The 18,661-nt window shown below is 44.2% G+C and overlaps 3 protein-coding genes and 1 non-coding gene across 4 annotated transcripts; 2 read left to right on the top strand and 2 right to left on the bottom strand.

The window, feature by feature from the left end:
* The first annotated feature begins 1,582 nt into the window (after positions 1 to 1,582).
* ACAT2 (acetyl-CoA acetyltransferase 2) lies at positions 1,583 to 8,777 on the top strand. The gene is made up of 9 exons (XM_032184039.1): positions 1,583 to 1,669; positions 1,779 to 1,913; positions 2,731 to 2,912; positions 3,879 to 3,996; positions 4,824 to 4,967; positions 5,610 to 5,732; positions 5,967 to 6,121; positions 7,888 to 7,998; positions 8,505 to 8,777. Exons 1-9 carry the CDS (start codon positions 1,621 to 1,623, stop codon positions 8,670 to 8,672), a joined length of 1,185 nt encoding a protein of 394 aa, XP_032039930.1. The 5' UTR covers positions 1,583 to 1,620; the 3' UTR covers positions 8,673 to 8,777.
* A 141-nt stretch (positions 8,778 to 8,918) lies between these two features.
* On the bottom strand, positions 8,919 to 15,721 carry TCP1 (t-complex 1). The gene is made up of 12 exons (XM_032184038.1): positions 15,588 to 15,721; positions 14,693 to 14,778; positions 13,958 to 14,086; positions 13,485 to 13,582; positions 13,070 to 13,180; positions 12,754 to 12,935; positions 12,428 to 12,554; positions 12,053 to 12,228; positions 11,227 to 11,350; positions 9,903 to 10,095; positions 9,452 to 9,615; positions 8,919 to 9,217 (listed from the first exon to the last, which is right to left on the bottom strand). The coding sequence occupies exons 1-12, from the start codon at positions 15,658 to 15,660 to the stop codon at positions 9,004 to 9,006; spliced, it is 1,677 nt and encodes a 558-aa protein (XP_032039929.1). The 5' UTR covers positions 15,661 to 15,721; the 3' UTR covers positions 8,919 to 9,003.
* LOC116488384 lies at positions 15,148 to 15,283 on the bottom strand. The gene has a single exon (XR_004253172.1). It is a non-coding gene; the product is annotated as a small nucleolar RNA SNORA29 (small nucleolar RNA).
* Positions 15,722 to 16,056: 335 nt separating the features above from the next.
* MRPL18 (mitochondrial ribosomal protein L18) lies at positions 16,057 to 18,638 on the top strand. Its single transcript, XM_032184801.1, has 4 exons — positions 16,057 to 16,222; positions 16,442 to 16,622; positions 17,954 to 18,188; positions 18,438 to 18,638. The coding sequence occupies exons 1-4, from the start codon at positions 16,159 to 16,161 to the stop codon at positions 18,507 to 18,509; spliced, it is 552 nt and encodes a 183-aa protein (XP_032040692.1). The 5' UTR covers positions 16,057 to 16,158; the 3' UTR covers positions 18,510 to 18,638.
* The last annotated feature ends 23 nt before the right edge of the window (positions 18,639 to 18,661 follow it).

The raw sequence follows: 18,661 nt of genomic DNA, 5'->3' as shown, positions 1-18,661 counted from the left end.
AACTGCACTGAATTCAAAGCACAGCTGCCTACTAATGTTTAGTCATTTTCTAGTATGTTTAAATAACTTAACTTTGATCTGTACCATACAAGTTTCCTCATTATTTGTCTTGTGCAATTGCTGTTGTTTTGCTCCTTTACACATTCCTGCTATGCATTTGGATCTCCTCCTGGACACTGTCCAAGCAGAATTAAACAGTATAACAAAAGTCAGACAAAAGTACCTGGATAAAACTCGTTTGATTCTGTCATTTCAGGCTGGCCCAACATTACAGGTTGGTCTCCCACTCCTCTTGAGCTGGAAAACAGTTCAGCTGCTTGTGGTTGAGAACAAAATAGCAGCAAGTCAGCTCATTGGCCTGAGCTGTCATGAATTCACAAGGCCCTCTTCAAATTCAAACTCTTTCCGTCTGTTAGCAGATTAAAGATCAAGTATGGAGAGATTAATGCTGATATTTGTAAAGGTTTAAATAAAAGGGAATCCTGTGTGTAAGAGCTACTTTAGAGGTATTATCATTTTTGGACTTTGCACACCTGCTGACATTTAATGTTATTCTGGGCTCTTCTTACATTATTGATTTTGTATTTGCACTGATGACTTCAAATTGTAATCGGTCAAATATTGCATTAAGAATGACGTGTTGGTATACGGGACAGCTGATAAACTAGGTTACTTGGTGCTGCCTCCGTACATCTGCGTGAATCAGTCTCTGCTGAGTTTTGAGGTGGTGCAGAGCACTTCCAGTCGCAGAAGGTTGCCCAGGAACTGTGTGATGTTCCTCTAAAACAACCGCTTTTTATAGCTTAAAATCACGTATTTGTGGGTTTTGCTTGTACGGTAGATCTACTAATTGCTTACTGATGAGTCTTGTGGAAAGACTCCAGACGTGGTTTTGTCACCCAGGTTTACTCTGAGGTCCCTGTTGGCATTACCAGCTGCCCTGGCCACGCAGCCTTGTTAAAGACAAGCCGTGGCGCACGCCTGTTGCTGTTCAGTGCATCCTGAGGCGACTAGTGGATTAGTCCGCCGAAGGATTTGGCTGCCCACAGGATTAACCAGAGATTTCTGCTCCTGAAGACATCTGAGATGTCTTTTTTTGTTTCACTTATGCCAGTGATGTTGTTGTAATGGTGAAACCTAGGTTAACGGTCTTGCTTTCCAAAGCTGTGCTATTTTCCTGTGTAGGTTTTTACATTACAAGGGAAGATTGGAGCCTGATGCGGGTCCAGCTTGGGCGCTGCCTTGGTTTTACACTCGGTGTTTCCACACAGCGAGCTCAGGCGCGCTGGCGCTGCACACCCCGTGGCGCACACCCATCATCACACAGCACTTGCCACGCGAGGCCGCAATTCGCCCCTCGCTTCTTCCCAAAAGCCCTAAAAGTAGGGCTGCACGCTGCGGCACCGCCGGGGCTGGGGGGTCCCTCGGGGCCCTTTCTCCCCTCAGCGGCTCCCGCCCCGCCCGCGGCCCGGCCCCGCCTGCACCACGCGAGGGGCGGCGCCGGCACCACGCGAGGGGCGGACCCGAACCCGGCCCCGCTCCCCAGGCTCCGGCTTCAGCTCCGGCTCCGGCTCCGCTCCCGGCCTCGCTCGGCTCGGCTCAGCTCGGCTCGGCTCAGCCATGAGCGCGGACCCCGTGGTGTTGGTGTCGGCCGTCAGGACCGCCGTGGGTGAGCGGCCCCCAGCGCCCAGCCTCCCGCGCGGTGTGCCCGGGGCTGCGTGCGGGCGGTGACCGCTCCCCTTCTTCCTCCCCCCCGTCCCTCTCTGTGTCTCCTCCAGGCTCCTTCAACGGCGCCCTGTCCGCGCTGCCCGCACACGAGCTGGGCGCCGCCGCCATCCGCGAGGCGCTGCGGCGGGCAGGGCTGGCCCCCGAGGAGGTGTCGGAGGTGGTCCTGGGCCAGGTGCTGGCCGCAGGTAGGGCCGCGAGCGGGGGGGGGGGGGGGGGGCTCTAGGGGCTGCCTGCTGCTCGCTACGCGCAAATGGAGGGATTTCGTGGAAATGTGGGTGCAGGGAATTGTTTGCTTTGACACGGCCCTGTGCTTCGTCCAGGGTAATGTTTGATCAGAGCCACAGGGCAGACCCTCTGCTAAACAGTGAGGAGGAAAGTAAAGGAAGCGCTGTCATATTTAAAGCTGATTCGGGTTTATGCGAATCTGGCTCTGTGCTCTCCTTATCTCTGCCTTTACATACAAAAGAGCTGGCTTCGCTCTGGCCTGGGGAGGTGTAGATGAAGAACTTTGCCTTTGAATATAGTGCGCCCATTCTCTCTCTGCAGCAGATTGCGAGCGAGAATGAATGGAAGCTTTCATTTGCACAAATGCGCTTTTGGTTTCCAGGGGAACCAAAGGGGAAGGATGTCTATTCACAGTGTACAGAAGACATCAAAAATAAGCCCTTCAGCTAGCAGCAGTTTAAATGAACTCATATCTTATACATGTGCAACAGGTTAGTGCCAATCTGAAATTGAATAAATGCTGTTTCATCTCACCAGCAGTCAAAAGCAGAGTTGCAAATAAAAAAAAAATACGAGTAGCACGTGGCTGAAGTCACTGGTCTTACCATCTGTATAAATGAGAGAGGTAACTGAGCTGCTGGGAACTTCCTTGTCTACCAACTAAAAACAGGAACAAGCCCTAAATGTTGGTGGAATTGGGTACCTGTCACAGAAAGTGACAAGGCCTGCCTTTGCTTTCAGAGAGTGGACAAGGAAAACCGCTGTGTGTTCTTGCAGGTGCTGGGCAGAACCCTGTTCGGCAGGCGAGTGTTGGTGCAGGAATCCCTTACTCCGTGCCTGCATGGAGCTGCCAGATGATCTGTGGGTCTGGCTTGAAAGCGGTATGTCTGGGTGCGCAGTCCATAATGACGGAGGAGTCCAGCATTGTGGTCGCAGGAGGCATGGAAAGTATGAGCAAGGTAAAGCAAAAGATTGCACTCTCGCTTTCTGGCTTACAGGGAACAAACAGCAATCAAGTTATGTTGAAACCATGTATTTCAAGGCTAGTGCTTTGGAGGCAGTCTCTGCCCTTGGAAATTAATTTACACATCCAAAAATGGTCTTTTGTAGCTTTTTTTTAATGATACTGTAGCTACTTAAAAGGTGCCATTGCAAACACACATCAAAAATCCCATTTTAATTCCCATCTAGCCCTCTAGTGATGAATTATTTGCTTGAGACAGCTGGCAATAGCGAGGGTTGCTTTTGTGCTGCAAGAGGCCCAAAGAATGAATAACTGGAAATGTTATTCTCTTGCAGACTAATTGTTCAGTAATTAGATCTTGGAAAGGAAGCAGAGCGCTTCCATTTCAGGGTTTTCAGCCCAAGGCTGTGTCATGGGTTGGTACTGAGCAAATGGTCTGATGCCAGGCAAGGGTGGGGTCTTCTGCCAGGGCTCACTGTCTGTCAGTGCCGAGGGTGATGGTGGTGTTCCCTGGTAGTGCAGTGGGAACTGTTTGGATGGACCCATGGGCTGCATCGCCCCACAGAACCATTTAATTCTACCCGTGCAGAGAAAATGTTTGCTGCTTGGTGAGCTGCTGCCTGGGAAATGCGGAGGCCAAAGAGTGTGCCAGCTGTCAGACCCTGGAGGGAGAGACAGATCAGGCAGATGGGGAAACTCATGTTTTGACTGGCCAAGGACCCTAATTTTCCCCTTACCATGATGCTCATTCTATACTGCAGTGTGAAAAAAGGAATTAGGGTGTTTGGGGCAGGAGCGGTATGTGTGTGAGCAGGGCTGCAAGAGAGAAAGGTGAGCTGGGATCTGGGATTGCTACCTGCAGCCCCAAGGTGGGGATCTGTCTCTGGCTGTGCAGCTGTCTTGGCTGTATTGTGTACCACGGATATGAAAGACTTAACTCCTTTTGAAATACTTCTTGCAGGCTCCTCATGTAATTCACATGCGAGCTGGGGTGAAAATGGGAGAGGCTTCATTGCAGGACAGTATAATCCGCGATGGCCTCACAGATGCATTTTATCAGTATCACATGGGTATAACAGGTAAGTGGTGGCAGTCATGAAAATGACATGGTTAACTGTGAAGGGAGGAAGAACTCACTGTGAGTAAATTTCAGAAATCTGAATTGTCAAATAAGATGTTTCAGGCCATCCTTAAGTTGTAGTCATGAAAAAGAGAGTAAGCCCTAATTTTGAAAGGTGTTGAAGGCATTTTCTGCTTTGTGTGTAAAAACTACTTTTTTTTTTTTTTTTTTCCCCTCTTCCTCTAACTGAGCTAACAAAGTGTTGACCTGGAAAAATAGGTTTTTGAACTCTCTGGCTTGGGCCTCTTTGTACCTTGTCTCACTGCATCTCATGCATCTGAGCAATTTAAATTAATTTCAGGAAAAGTAACCAAATTAATTCCATCTGTAACTGAAGCATTCAGCAGCACGGATTTATGATGGGAAGGAGTTACATAAAGTGTAGTGTGGATGCACATGGTTCCATGTCCTCAGGTTATTGCATCCTCAGTGACACAGGCACCCAACTGCTTTTTCACTTCCTGCTTATGAAACAGTAACTTCAGAATTGTTCTCTCCTCTGAAATAGATGTTGGGAGGTCTGAGCATCACAATTCAGAAAAGCAAATAGAAAAGCTTGTTGACGTTTGTGTTGAATTTGATATATCATCTGGAAGGAAATTGTATATAGAAATGTTCACCCTTAAACCAAAATCTACTGGAGGATCGTGAGCAAACAAAACAAGAAATCAGAATGAAAACTATTCAATGAGCTTAGCTGCTTGCTACAGCAAACATTAATGACTACCTTTGTACTTTCAATTTCAGCAGTTATTTTTGTTAATTTGCGTTGTGTTCTCGTTTCAGCTGAAAATGTGGCCAATCAGTGGCAAATTAGCAGAGGGGAACAGGACCAGTTTGCTGTACAGTCACAAAACAGAGCAGAGGCAGCGCAGAAAGCTGGCTATTTTACAAAAGAAATTGTTCCTGTTCTTGTACCTTCTAAAAAAGGTAGGTGTGAATGGATAATGAGCCAATTTTAAATAGAAATTTGTTTGCTACTACGACTCCTATAATCAGTGCTTTCCCAGTTATGCAGCCTGTTGTGTAAGCTGTTCTGTAAGCTGTTCTCTCTTTTTCAATTTCCAGTGGTTCTTCTTTAAATAGCCCTCATGGATGCAAAACCTGAATTTTTCAAGAAGTCACACATCAGTTGTTCTGTGCTCGCATTGAATAGATCCTGTGGGAAAAGTTCTGGCATTAGGCCTTTGAACTAGTGGAGGGCTTTCCTGAGACCAGTTTAGGTTTCATGTCATTTAACTACCAATTCCAACGACATTCCTACAACTACCACTTGGAAGATAGCATTCAGCTTAGACGAGAAGCTGTTTTCCTATGGAGAGTAAGAACAAGATCTGCTTTAGTTCAACTAGACAGTATTGTATTTGTTAGTGTTTCAGAAAACCCCGCTGTCTGTTCTGCTAGAAGCTGCTGGAGGGAGCATTAATTCACACCGATTGGGCTCAGTCAGAATGGCTTGTTGGTAAAAGGAACGTGGCATAGATTCCTTACCAGCTGGTTGGTTGTGGCAGCTTTCTGTTCTAGACAAGCGTGTGGTTAGACACTTGGTGAGTTTAACGCTCCATTTTGCAGGTCCCATAGAAGTGAAAACAGACGAACACCCTCGGCATGGGAGCAACCTGGAAACAATGGCAAAGTTAAAGCCCTGTTTTCTGACAGATGGAACTGGGACGGTAACAGCTGCTAATGCTTCAGGTGGGTCAGTCAGGCTAAAACCAGAATGGAAAAGCTGGATGTTTCCGCTGAGTACACCTTAAAGGAAGCAACAGCATGTCTGACAACACAGGTGTAACTCATAAAATATAGCTGTGGAGGAGCTTGTTTGTCTTTGCTTGCTTTCTGTGAAGCAATACAAGTATTTGGACAATAACAGCAATATTTGATGGCGGTTACCCAGCAAATGCATAGCAGTTGTTTGTCATTCCACAGGTATAAATGACGGAGCTGCAGTTGTAATTCTAATGAAGAAATCAGAAGCTGCTAGGAGAGGTCTTATGCCTTTGGCTCGGATCGTGTCCTGGGCTCAGACAGGCATAGATCCATCCATAATGGGAGTAGGGCCCATTTCAGCAATAAGGAAAGCTGTAAGTAATTGTTTTTCTATGTATCCATTATTTAAAACAAACAAACAAAAATAACAAACAAAAAAAAACTTTTGTAGTCTCTCTTTGTTTTCTGGCCATATCTTGTTTTTCTAGATTATAGGGAAAACTTAGTAGAAAAAAAGGAAGTAAGTGAAAACAAGACTTAAAATAATGGAGAGTATATTAGATTTCTTGTGCTACCAGGCCAGTACCTACTCACTGAAAAAGCTTTTATAGGTGTAAGAATAGAGTTCAGAAAATACACTGGTCAAATCTATAGAAGGCCTCAAATAACATAGGGGCCTAAAGATCAAGCTTAGTGGAAGTGTGTACTAACCAAATTTGGGGGTGATTTGGTCCTACCACCATCTGATTCTGGTTCTGTGTCTGGTGAGGTTAAGTTTCATATCATTGCCTAATTGTATTTGCAATGTGAGAGTGAGAAGGGTCAGCGTGAGCATCTGTGGCGGTGCCCTGTGTGTTTTGGTTTGCCATGCAAAACAGTTGGCACATACAAGCTCAATTCCTTTCAGATGAAACAAGGTGCACTCCAGAACCACAACCACCGTGCTCATACTGTTACTGCATGCACTGATCTACTGCATCCAGTCCACATGACGAGATTTCCAACTAAAATACCTGGAGTGCAACTATTATGAGCAGCTCCTATGGTGCCACATTGCTTGCTAATACAGAAGTAGCCTATGGCAGCTCCAGGTGATTTGCTGAAACTGCTATGAAGCTGTGTGAAAAGAGCTCTTTTATGACAGGGATCAATTTGCTTTAGTATTCCTTCGTAGTTTTATTTGTACCATGTAGACCTCATACTTTGTTCATCTCTGAAATGTCTCAGCAATGTAGAAACCAAATGTGGTCACCCAACCTGTGGCTTTTAATGTGAAAACTGGAATCATAAAGCTGAAGCTTTTCCTAATCTAACCTCAAACTGTTCTTCTAAATCAATACCGTAAACGTTCATTTTTGTACGTAAAACACACGTTTCTAGTTTAAATTGGGGAATAAACATGCAGTAACTAGCACTACCTAAAATTTTATAGGTATTCTGAAAAAGTTCACTTAATATGAACTCTGTATGCACGTTATCACATGCTTCACACCCTCCTCAGTCAATTGCTTCAGAATTTCATAACAGTTTCTAGAGAGATTGACTAGACCATGCATTTTACTGTTGCGACATAATAAAGCTTAGATACTTTTTCATATTGTTGTTAGAAACTGAGTGGAAGCAAAAACATGCCGAAGCCTGTACCTAAGCAGGCAATTGTGGAAGTTTCTCATGTGAAAACATTAGCCACATTGTCTTCTAAAATAACACTATGGAAGACAGCTTCCAAATAAACGCAGGAGGGACTGGAGCAATTCCACTCCACCTATGACTACTGGTCACTTCACTACTTCCTGTACTTGCTTTTAATCAGTTAAAACCTAGTTTTGAAAACTTTACTTGTTAAGGGCACCACGTGCAGTTTGACTCCCTGGAATTTTAGCAGCACCGATAGGTGTAAAAAATTAACCTTGATATTATAAAAGCAGCCAGCACATTTTAGCATGTTGTACTCTTGCAGACACCATGAAATTATGCTTGTTGTCAAAAGTTATCAACCATGGCTATAGGAAAACATCCTTTTTTCCATTGACTTCTTAGAAATGGTGGGTTTGTATCATGTGACGTGTCTTGTGAACAGCTGCATTGGGTGCTGAGGAAAACCTAAAAGGTAGTAAAAGCCTCTGTTTTGTTCTACCAGATTGACAAAGCTGGATGGACTCTGGACCAAGTTGACTTGTTTGAAATCAATGAAGCCTTTGCATCACTATCTGTTGCAATAGCAAAAGAATTGAAAGTAAACCCAGAAAAGGTAAAGAATGTATTTAAGGTAGTTCTGTGCAGCTGGAGTGCATTCCGAGTAGGCAAAAATGATGGGAACCACAACAGGCATTTCCTTAAGCTACTCAGCTGTGGGCTTGCTTTGCTAGCAGGCAAATTGTTTAACAGAACAAGCCTGTAGCTTTACTACAGCAGATTTTTATGCAAATGTAGGTTACTGCTTGAGCATAGTTATTAGCCTGTTTAAACTTGTTCCTGGAAGGGAATTTGCCCTTTTCTTCTATAGATGGCAAAAAACATAGACATTACTCTCCAGTTCCTAAATTCACTGCACTAGAGAGTAAAGGTGGATGATGAGATGGGCCCCTTTGGGAAAGACTGTCACTTTTAACAGCTTTTACAGACCCTGATCTAGTTTTCCTTGAAGTGTTTGTAAAGGATTCGGGCTTATTCACATGCAGGAACTATACCCAGTAGTTGAATTTCAGCAAAGTTAAATGACTTGATCTTCCATATTGTCTTTTCTTACCCCCTCAGGTCAACATCCAAGGTGGAGCCATTGCTCTTGGCCACCCTCTTGGTGCCTCGGGTTGTCGCATCCTTGTTACTCTTCTACATGCACTGGAAAGAACAGGTGGAAAGCGTGGTATTGCTGCTCTCTGTATAGGAGGAGGAATGGGAATAGCTATGTGCGTTGAGAGATGAATATAAGCTGTAGTGTGCCGACTGGCTTTGAAAGAATTTACTAATAAATGTGTCCTGCAGCTTACTTTTTTAATTTTCCTGAAAAATTAAAGAAACTTAATTCAACTGCTTTCTGCTACTCATTAATGTCATAGCTTTGACACTTAGTATTAATGGCAACTACAGGTGCTCGTTTTTTTTTAAACACAGAGCCCAAAAGGACCAACATCCCTCTTATTGCTGGAAATTAATTTGTTCACAAAAAAATAGCAGCATTCAACCACTTGTTTTATTAACATTGTACGTACAAGAGTGGGAAGTGTAATTTAGACAAACATAAATAAAACCTAAGTTATTCTTCAAGTGCTCCAGAATGAACTGCATCCTCGTAGCACCCTCTGTCTTCTTTGGTTTCGGGGTGCAGTTTGATAAGATCATCAATTCTAAGAATAGTAATTGCAGCTTCTGTTGCAAACTTCAGGCTCTTAGTTTTAACCATGGTTGGCTCGAAGACACCAGCTTGTTTGTTATCGCGAGGTTTTCCATTGACCAAGTCGAGACCAATCCTAGAAAGAAAAATTATTGTTAGAAGGAGAGGTAGTACAGGTAAAAGTAAGTTTGGAGCATCTTATTTAATTCTAGGTGTTAATGACACACAGTACAGAAGGACAGAGGGGGAAGGTTTCAAAGTTAACCCACACCTTTTTCAGATGCAAATCCAGCCTCGGTAAGCCAGCACAACACTTTTACACTCAAGTCACCAACACATTTCACTGTGAAACCTTCTGATTGATACTTGCCATTTCAGGTTTTTGCGATCAGGGTTAACTTGAGCCTCATTATGGAATGCTCTTAACTTCGCCACAAGATCTGTCGCATCTTGAGCAGCATTTACTGCCAATGTATTTGGAATTATTAAGAGGGATCTTGCAAATTCTGCTATTGCAAGTTGTTCACGTGATCCCTATAAAGAGAAATTAGTTTAAAAAACAACTGCTGCACCACTAGATGAAGAATAACTGGTTTCAATAGTATGTACGAGGTTTCAGAAACAAAACATATTTAGGCCAAAAAAAACGTAGTTTAATTATCAGAGAGAGTAATTATACCCCCCCCCTTAAAAAGAGCATCTTACAATTCTGTAAGATAATTATATTTCCACAAATCATGAAACTGACTTCTGGTAGAAGAAAAACACTTGAGAATCCACACTGTCCCAGTGAAATTGTTACTTCTCTGTGCAAGACTTACCATACTGGTTGCGTAATTTTCAAGGTATATGGAAAGGGCTGCCTCTACAGCACCCCCACCTGGAACTACAGACTTGGACTCCAACACCCTCTTAACCACGCAGAGAGCATCATGTATAGACCGTTCCATTTCATCACACATGAAGTCGTTAGCACCTCGTAAAATAATTGATGCTGAAGTACGAGCCTTTGTACTATGGAAAAAAAGGAGTCAGAAGTCAGTTCTGTTGAACAGAACATGAATTAAAACTTTTCTTGCTAAAAACTCTTTTAAGAACAGTTCAGTGGACCCACAGGTTTCCAACATTGGAAAGAAGTATCTTAAGAACGTTACACTTCCTCAGAGGATACATACATCCAGAGGAAGTCAGTATTTATTTTAAATTCTAAAATGTAAGAGCCTGATTAGAGTTTTAGACTTTCAAAGATACTTGAGAAAAGTATGACAGAGAAGATATTTTTACATCATATTGGAGAATATATTTAAATACCAGGAAAAATATAAAACTTCATCAATTTAGTGTCTTCAGTCTCAGGACAGGTGTGGAATGGGAGGAAAAGCACAGGAGTGATACAGCATGAGCAATCATGTAAGGGAGACCAGAAGCAGTGGAGAAGTTATTATACAAGTATGTTCTTCTGAAAGAAACTACAATTCTCAAGTCTTCTGGTAGCTGACAGCAGCAGCGTGCTAAAACTTGCAGGGAGAATACCCCACGGATCAGGAGTTTGCTCAGGTTTTTAACAGCTTTTGCTCCTCCTACCAAAGAACAACTTAACTAACAGCCTTTTAACTGTACTCCATTTGCTACTACCACCCGGATGACTGAATCAATGCAACCAGTGCAAATAAACACCGCTTTCCATTATGAAGGAGGAGATTCAGCTTGTACCTCCTTAATTAGATGAAATGACTCAGCCAGTACCTACTACCCTTCGCTGCCTGTAAAGGGAACCCAGTGTGACTACGCTGCTAACAGTTAGCTAAAGGAACACAATGTGAATCCTGTAATGTCCCCAGTAATTTCATTAGATTTTAGCATACATTTTAGAGTGTTTTTTTTTTTTTTTTTTTTTTTTTGTTTACCAGCAGAATTTTCAGTAAAGCCTATCTAGCAATCTGTCTGATACATTATGGTTGATGAGACAGTTGTCCAGCCCCAGCAGGTGTGTTCAAATACTCATACTTTCACCTCTAATTTGCAGTGGACTTGTATGCTCTTTCCTATGCACGTAACTACTCATACCGCTGACTTAGCATGGAAGCAAATAAAGGAGATTTTTATCTCAAACATACACAGAACTATTTTAAAAGGGGTCCTTACTTCTTGATTAAGATCAGCTCATCATCACAGATTCGCTCTTGAATCACCTCTTCCGCCTGTCCCAGCATTAATGCCTCAAAACTCTCCTCGCCTTCAAGGTTTGCAAGGGTTGAACATACAGTTGCTTTAACAAAACAAAAAGGTGAAATTAGCATTCAGTTCCAACACATTCTTTGCAAGCTTCCCAGAAATGACATACAGTAAGAAAAAAATCAAACAAAAAAGCAGAATACGCAGATTCATTAATTCTCAGTTAGCAAATTCAATATTCTCCAGCTTATAATCAACATTACTGGTTTTACTGCATTTTCATACCACTTTTCCACAACTAGTACAACTTCCTGTGCTTTACCACAATGAAAATGCTTTCCCGCAAATTTCAAGCTTGACAGATAACATCTGCGCGGGAACAGATTTTCAGTATGTATTTAAAATATTTAAGACAAATGAAGAATTCCTACCCATCCTAAGTACATAACACAAAAATAACTCTCTAAACAGTGAGTTTACTTTTGCAGGTATGCTTAACAAAGACCTCTAAAGAATAACTGATTCTGGTTTCCACTTGCAGAAGAAAATTTTTCCAGTGCCAGGCAACATTTTTTCCACCCACTGTAAATTCTCAGCAGTCAACTCCTACAGTACTCAAATACTCTGACAGAGCACTTACTTAAAAGCAACAGTAAAGTTAAAAACTAACAGGAGTGTCTCAGCTCTACTCATCCTCTACTTGCATGGCCTGCATGTTAACAAGCTGTATTTTGAAAATCAGTTCCTAATACCTTAACAGCAGTTTTTATGTAAAAATAAATCCATATACACATACCCCCTGATGCCTTAGCAATCCGCTTAAGATCCTTTTTTACAACTCTTCGTACTGCCATGGCACCAGCATCAACGAAGTATTTCAGACACATGTCATCAATACCTCCAGTGGTGAGAATAACATTAGCACCAGTGGCCAAGATCTTCTGGATTCTTTCTTTTGTAATATCTGATTCTCTGCAAGGAGAGAAGTTATAGAAGTTATCGAAGTTGGAAAAGACTTTTACAATTACTATTCAGTATATTTGGGAGATGTTAACATTTAAAACGTTTTTGCCTCTTGCCTTCAGTGAAAATTACATCAAGCCACCCCAACTGAAGAGACCAAACAAGCCTACAAAACCCCGCTGGCTCAGTCAGTCAAGCTTCCACAAACCTCTGTCTGATCTGGTCCAGCTTCTCAGGGTCTGAGATAACAACCTGCACACCAAGCTTCATTTTTGCTTTCTGCAGGCTGAAGTCAAGGCACGCGATCTTTGCATTAACTATTCTCTTGGTCATACCTGAGAAGAGGGAGTACACAAAAAAAAGGATGTCAAACCAGGTCAGCAGATCCTCAATTTAGCATTCAAGAACAAAATTTAATGCTTTCGTTTTTGCAACCCCAAGTTTTAGAACTTACACACTCAGTCAGGATCCATGCAAAAAGACTAAGAGGCGAGAGTTCACACAAAAGCTTTATAAAACATAGCATGTTCTTACCTTGTGAGCCTACCACGCAGTTCAGAGCATAGCCATTCACGAGAATGCTCTCTTTTTGGCTGCGACCGTGTGCCTTCAAAACGTTAACTGAGTTGATTGGATACCGAGCCTGACCCTTCTGGTCTGTGTATTTAACTGCCATTGCAGCATCCACCACCATATTGGCAAAGAAATCACCATCACTGAAGTGCTCAGTTAAGGTTAAAACCAAAGCTGAAAACTAATATTATGCTTAAGGAAAGGAGGGAGAAAAAGCAGAACACACTACGGAAGTGCTATGCTTAGAAGCACAGAAGAAAATGTATTTAAAGGATACATTCCTATAATCTTAGAGGACATTGATGTTTTAGCAGCATTAATTAGGCATTCCCTGCCCAGTTCGTCCGTGTTAATAGTAAGATTTTCATTGATGTAGCGAACTGCTTCCCTGCAGAATAAGACAAACACTGGTGAAGAATGCCACTCCCACAGAAGAAAAAAGTCTCACATTTCTCAACCTTCCAAATGTGAACATAGGAACTAAGTAAATTCGCCTTCTAGAACATTAAAGATGACAATTTTATGTAATGCTATATGAGTTCCAAATTAAAACTACAACAAAAACAATAAATGTATCTACTTGGCACCTAAGAAATCTATATTAATGCAGTCATAAATACAGAAATAAACAAAAAGCATGCAGTTATTATACCTTGAAAAGGCAAAATACTTCAATTGTATCAGTTTCTTACTTGCAAGCAAGTCTGTATCCACCAATAATGGAGGTAGGATGAATTTTCTGTTTGACTAGTTCATCTGCATTTTTTAGAAGTTCTGCAGCAATGATTACCTGTTTGAAAATAAAAATATCAAACACGGATATCCCATATTAACAAAACAACTACTCATTGTATTTGAAATCAGAATCACTGGCTTTCAGGAAATGGAAAAAAAAAAAAAAAGATGAAAAAACTGCAGTGACTTCCACTCCAGAGCCCCAGACATGTATGGGCACCGGTATCTCTCCACACAAACAAACACCCCCCCCACCTTAGCTACTATGTAACCTACTGCAAGAAAACTCTTATTCAGACATCTGCAGATTTCTTCATTCTGCATACTTAATCCACACTGCATCAAGATTCATAACAGATGAATCAAAAGCTGCACTGTCACCATGAAACACTGCCTTTTCGTGTATCTGTCTGTAAAACCCTTCACATACCACTGAGGTTGTCCCATCACCAACTTCTTTGTCCTGTAGGTCAGCCAGCTCACAAAGCACTTTTGCAGCAGGATGTTCCACTTCCAGCAGTTTCAGAATGGTTGCACCATCATTAGTAATGGTCACATCCTGGTTTTCAGAAAGCAAACGTTAATACAAAGTACACGTCTATGGCTTTTACTGATGTCTTTCATTGTAAATATGAAGAAGAGTAATAATTCTTTGCAACCACCCATAAAATAATTTATAAAAAAATAGAGTAGCGAATAGCTTCTAATATCATAGTTGGTTACTGCAGTCTGTAGTTAAAGTTTCCTTAATTTGTTTTAAGTGTAAATGCAAAATATGGATTATTATTTTAAAATTGCTACAGTTATTTAAATTTGTTTTTATGTTGTTTCTTACAACGTAGAGATCAGGATAAACAAGTCAAGACCACCATGAGGCCTGACTAGTGGTGCTATTCATTCCCTTATTCCAACCAATGCTTAAGTGGTGACAAAAATTTACATGGGGAAAGGAGACAACTGTGCTATGACAAAAGCGACACAGTATGAAACACCTGATAGCAAGCATGCTCAATCCTCCCCAAATTCTGCTCTCACTCCCTCTCAGCAACACACAAAATCTGAACAGGTACGTGCATTATCAATCAGACGGGTAAAACGCACTAGCTGGAAGCAATTAATAATACAAATCATTTTGGCACTTCACAATTCAAGAAAGCTCGCTTACCCCAATATCATCCACCAGCATCTTATCCAGACCAACTGGCCCAAGAGAACTTTTCACAATGTTGGCAATAGCAGATGCAGCAGTAACTGTACAAGGGAAAGAAAACAAAAACAAAAAAACTTTCTGATGATTCAGGTTTACAGAAGATGTGCCAAGAACCTGTGTTTTCAGAGACTTTTTTTTAAGCTAAAGTGACCTTATTTAGAATTATGTTTTAGCCTGGCTAAGCTGCAAGATGGCTTCCTGCCGTTAGAAGTACCAAATGCAAATAGAGGAGCGTGTATCAAAGCAGACACAGACGAATGGTACCGTCATATAACAACTAATAACAAGTCTTTTAGCCTCAGTTAGGTCTATGACTAAAACAAAATCGTTACTCTTTAACTAAACATTTTACGTTAAAAGTGAGTGATCTTTAGTCCCCGAATTATGACCTGCTAACATAGCGCCTTGTTTAAACGATGTTCTGCCAGCTTCATATAGGAAAAAGATACAATCAACCTTTTCCTTCAGACCGTGGCATTTTTTTCTCTATCCCACAAGCATAGCCACTTCATCTGGAAATTGAAAAAGTGGTAGTATAATGGGAAGAGTTCGCACGTAGACCCTCACTCTGAACTTCAGACGATGCAGGAATTTGTTTCCTTTTAGGGCAGCAGCAGCTTTTGAAAGGAACCACCCCTGTATCGCCAAAATCACCATTACCAGTTATAGATTAGCGCAACTTTGATTTTAAACGTCCTGAGTACGGCATCAGAATGTAACGACTATGGCAATGATACAGGCCCTGAGGGCCCGCAGCGGGCCCGCCGGAGCACATGGCGGCCGCGCCAGGCCGCCCCCCCGCGGCTCCTCGCCGCTCTGCTCCCCACACGGCGCTTGCGGCGGCCGTTACCGTTCTGCGTGCGGATGCTGTCGCCGCTGGTGCGCTCGCCGAAGACCGCCAGGGGCCCATCCATGGCCGCCATGTCCGCGCCGTGCAGTGCCGGCCTGCAGCGGGCACAGCCTGCACCGGGCGCGCCCAGCCGCGGAATGGCCGCCGGGCCGCGGGGCACGACGGGAACCCCCCCCCCCGCGGCGGGCACTCCAGGCGGAGGGGCGGGGCCACGCCCCGCCTGGCCAATCGCAGGGCGCGGCGCGGCGCAGCCTCGAGCCGCGATTGGGTCGCGCGGTGGAACAAAGGCGGCGGGCGGCGGGCGGGGCGGGGGGGGCTTCCAGGACCTTCTAGAAGATGAGGGGCGGGGCGGGGCGCTCGCGCATGCGCGCTGGCTGCTCGCAGCCCCTCCCCTCCGGGGCAGGGTTACGGCCGCCGGGGGGGGAGGTGCAGCCCCGCGTGACGTCACCAAGCGCGGGCGGAAGTGCTCCCGGTGGGCTTCCGGGGCAGGTGCCGGCCGCACCCAAGATGGCGGTACCCAGGCGCCCCTGAGCGGGGGAGAAGGGAAAGGAAAGGAGCGGAGCGCGGCCCCATGGCGCTGAGCGGCCGCTGTTGCCTGCTGCTGGCGGCTGGCAGGCTCCCGGCACGCGGGGCGGGTAAGCTCGGCCCTTCTGCGCCCTTTGTGCGTGTGCTCGGGTTTGTGTTATGTGTGGGTCTTAAAACACGGCTGAAAAGTCACGTGCCTTTAACTTGTAGTTTACAATCCACTTCGCATGTCAGAGAATGAGGCTGAGCACTGATCATTTTGTATCATATTTGTTCTACTATTTGTGCTATACCTACTTTTTTTTTTTTTTTTTTTAATGTTCCTCAAGGTTTTCGTTCTGCAGCGACTACAGCGAGTGTCAAAGCAGAGCCCGCGGCGGACACGAGCGACAATGATGTTGTTGCCCCGGACTTCACCAACAGGAACCCTCGGAACCTGGAGCAGCTGGCCCTCGCTAGGAAGGAGAGGGGCTGGAAGACGACGTGGCCCAGGCGGGAGTTCTGGCACAGGTGAGGCCGGAGATCGCTAGCAGGAGCAAAGACTCCAAAAGAAATAACAATTAAAAAAAGCACCGTGTGAAATCCCAATGAAATCACAGAATCACAGAATTTCTAGGTTGGAAGAGACCTCAAGATCATCGAGTCCAATCTCCGACCTAACGCTAGCAGTCCCCACTAAACCATATCCCTAAGCTCTACATCTAAACGTCTTTTGAAGACTTCCAGGGATGGTGACTCCACCACTTCCCTGGGCAGCCTGTACCAATGCCTCACAACCCTTTCAGTGAAGAAGTTCTTCCTAACATTTAACCTAAAACTCCCCTGGCTCAACTTAAGCCCATTCCCCCTCGTCCTGTCACCAGGCACGTGGGAGAACAGGCCAACCCCCACCTCGCTACAGCCTCCCTTGAGGTACCTATAGAGAGCGATAAGGTCGCCCCTGAGCCTCCTCTTCTCCAGGCTGAACAAGCCCAGCTCCCTCAGCCGCTCCTCGTAGGACTTGTTCTCCAGGCCCCTCACCAGCTTCGTCGCCCTTCTCTGCACCCGCTCAAGCACCTCGATGTCCTTCTTGTAGCGAGGGGCCCAAAACTGAACACAGTACTCGAGGTGCGGCCTCACCAGAGCTGAGTACAGGGGGACGATCACCTCCCTAGCCCTGCTGGTCACACTGTTCCTAATACAAGCCAGGATGCCGTTGGCCTTCTTGGCCACCTGAGCACACTGCTGGCTCATATTCAGCCGACTATCCACCATCACTCCCAGGTCCTTCTCTGCCTGGCAGCTCTCCAACCATTCCTCTCCCAGCCTGTAGCTCTGCTTGGGGTTATTGCGCCCCAGGTGCAGGACCCGGCACTTGGCCTTGTTGAACTTCATGCACTTTTTGGGTTATTGAATCAGTTGAAAATAACTACGCTTCCAGCTGGGGATTCAAAATCAGAACGTTAGACTTTAAGAGACTATATGACAAACCTAACGTTATTTTTTGACTGGAGCAGTTTGCCTGCACAAGCACCAATGCTACCCTGTACGGGCACACAGTGCTTGGTTTCGGTGTGAGTGCTGGTGGTGTGAAGGAGTGTCAGGCTGTGCACGTAATTGCTCAGGAGTCACTCTTGGAATTTCCCTCGGTTCAATTGGTAACATGATTCCTGTTTTATATCTTAATGAAGTAAAAAAAAAAAAAAAGATAAAAAAGCGATATTAAGAAATTGTTAATATAATAACAATTCTATTGCATCCAATTTTATTTCACAAAGCAAGTAACTTAAGAATTTCAGTGTGTTCTCTTTGTAGACCTGGAAAGGACGTCATCTCCCATGTCGCTTCTTTCCTTCACCCAGATTACGGCTGGAGCGGACGCAGCATTACGTAGAGGCCTTCGTTGAGCGCTGTAACGGAGATGTTGTAGTGTCTGCCTCTACTCGAGAGTGGGCTATAAAGAGACACCTGTACAGCCCCAAGGGGGTAACGGCGTGCAAGAACCTCGGCCGTGTAATGGCACAGCGCTGCTTGGAAGCAGGAATCAACTTTGTGAACTTTAAAGCTGTTATTCCCTGGGAACGTCATTGTGACTCGGCAAGTACCCATCTCCTTATACTTGTTTTGACTTTTTTACCTTTTTAAGCATTGATTTACTCTTCTCACTATTAATTTTCTTTTGTGGCTTGACTGTCCCTTCTTGTAACATTCAAAATGGTAACCCTGACGAGCTCCAATTCATGGCATTGTGCTTCAGTGAGGCTGTTAGCCTCTGACCCACCACAGGTATTTGATCCTGACTGCTTTTCTCTGTATTTATTCACATCTCTCTCTCTTTTCAACAAGATTCAAGAGTTTGAAAAAGCTATGAAAGAGGGCGGTGTTGTTCTGCAAGAGCCACGAAGAATTTATCTGTAAGATGGAGATCATCTGGAAAACTTTCCAAGGAAAAAAAATCACTTCTTTTGGTGTGTACAGGCACAGTGAAGGTCCAGAAATGGAAGAAGCTGGACCGCAGTATCTACTAATAAAACATTTTTAAATGGATTTGTGTCGTATTCTTGATTCCA

This window comes from Aythya fuligula, chromosome 3 (assembly GCF_009819795.1).
Source record: "Aythya fuligula isolate bAytFul2 chromosome 3, bAytFul2.pri, whole genome shotgun sequence".
NCBI lineage: Eukaryota > Metazoa > Chordata > Aves > Anseriformes > Anatidae > Aythya > Aythya fuligula.
This window is presented reverse-complemented; position numbering and strand designations above follow the sequence as displayed.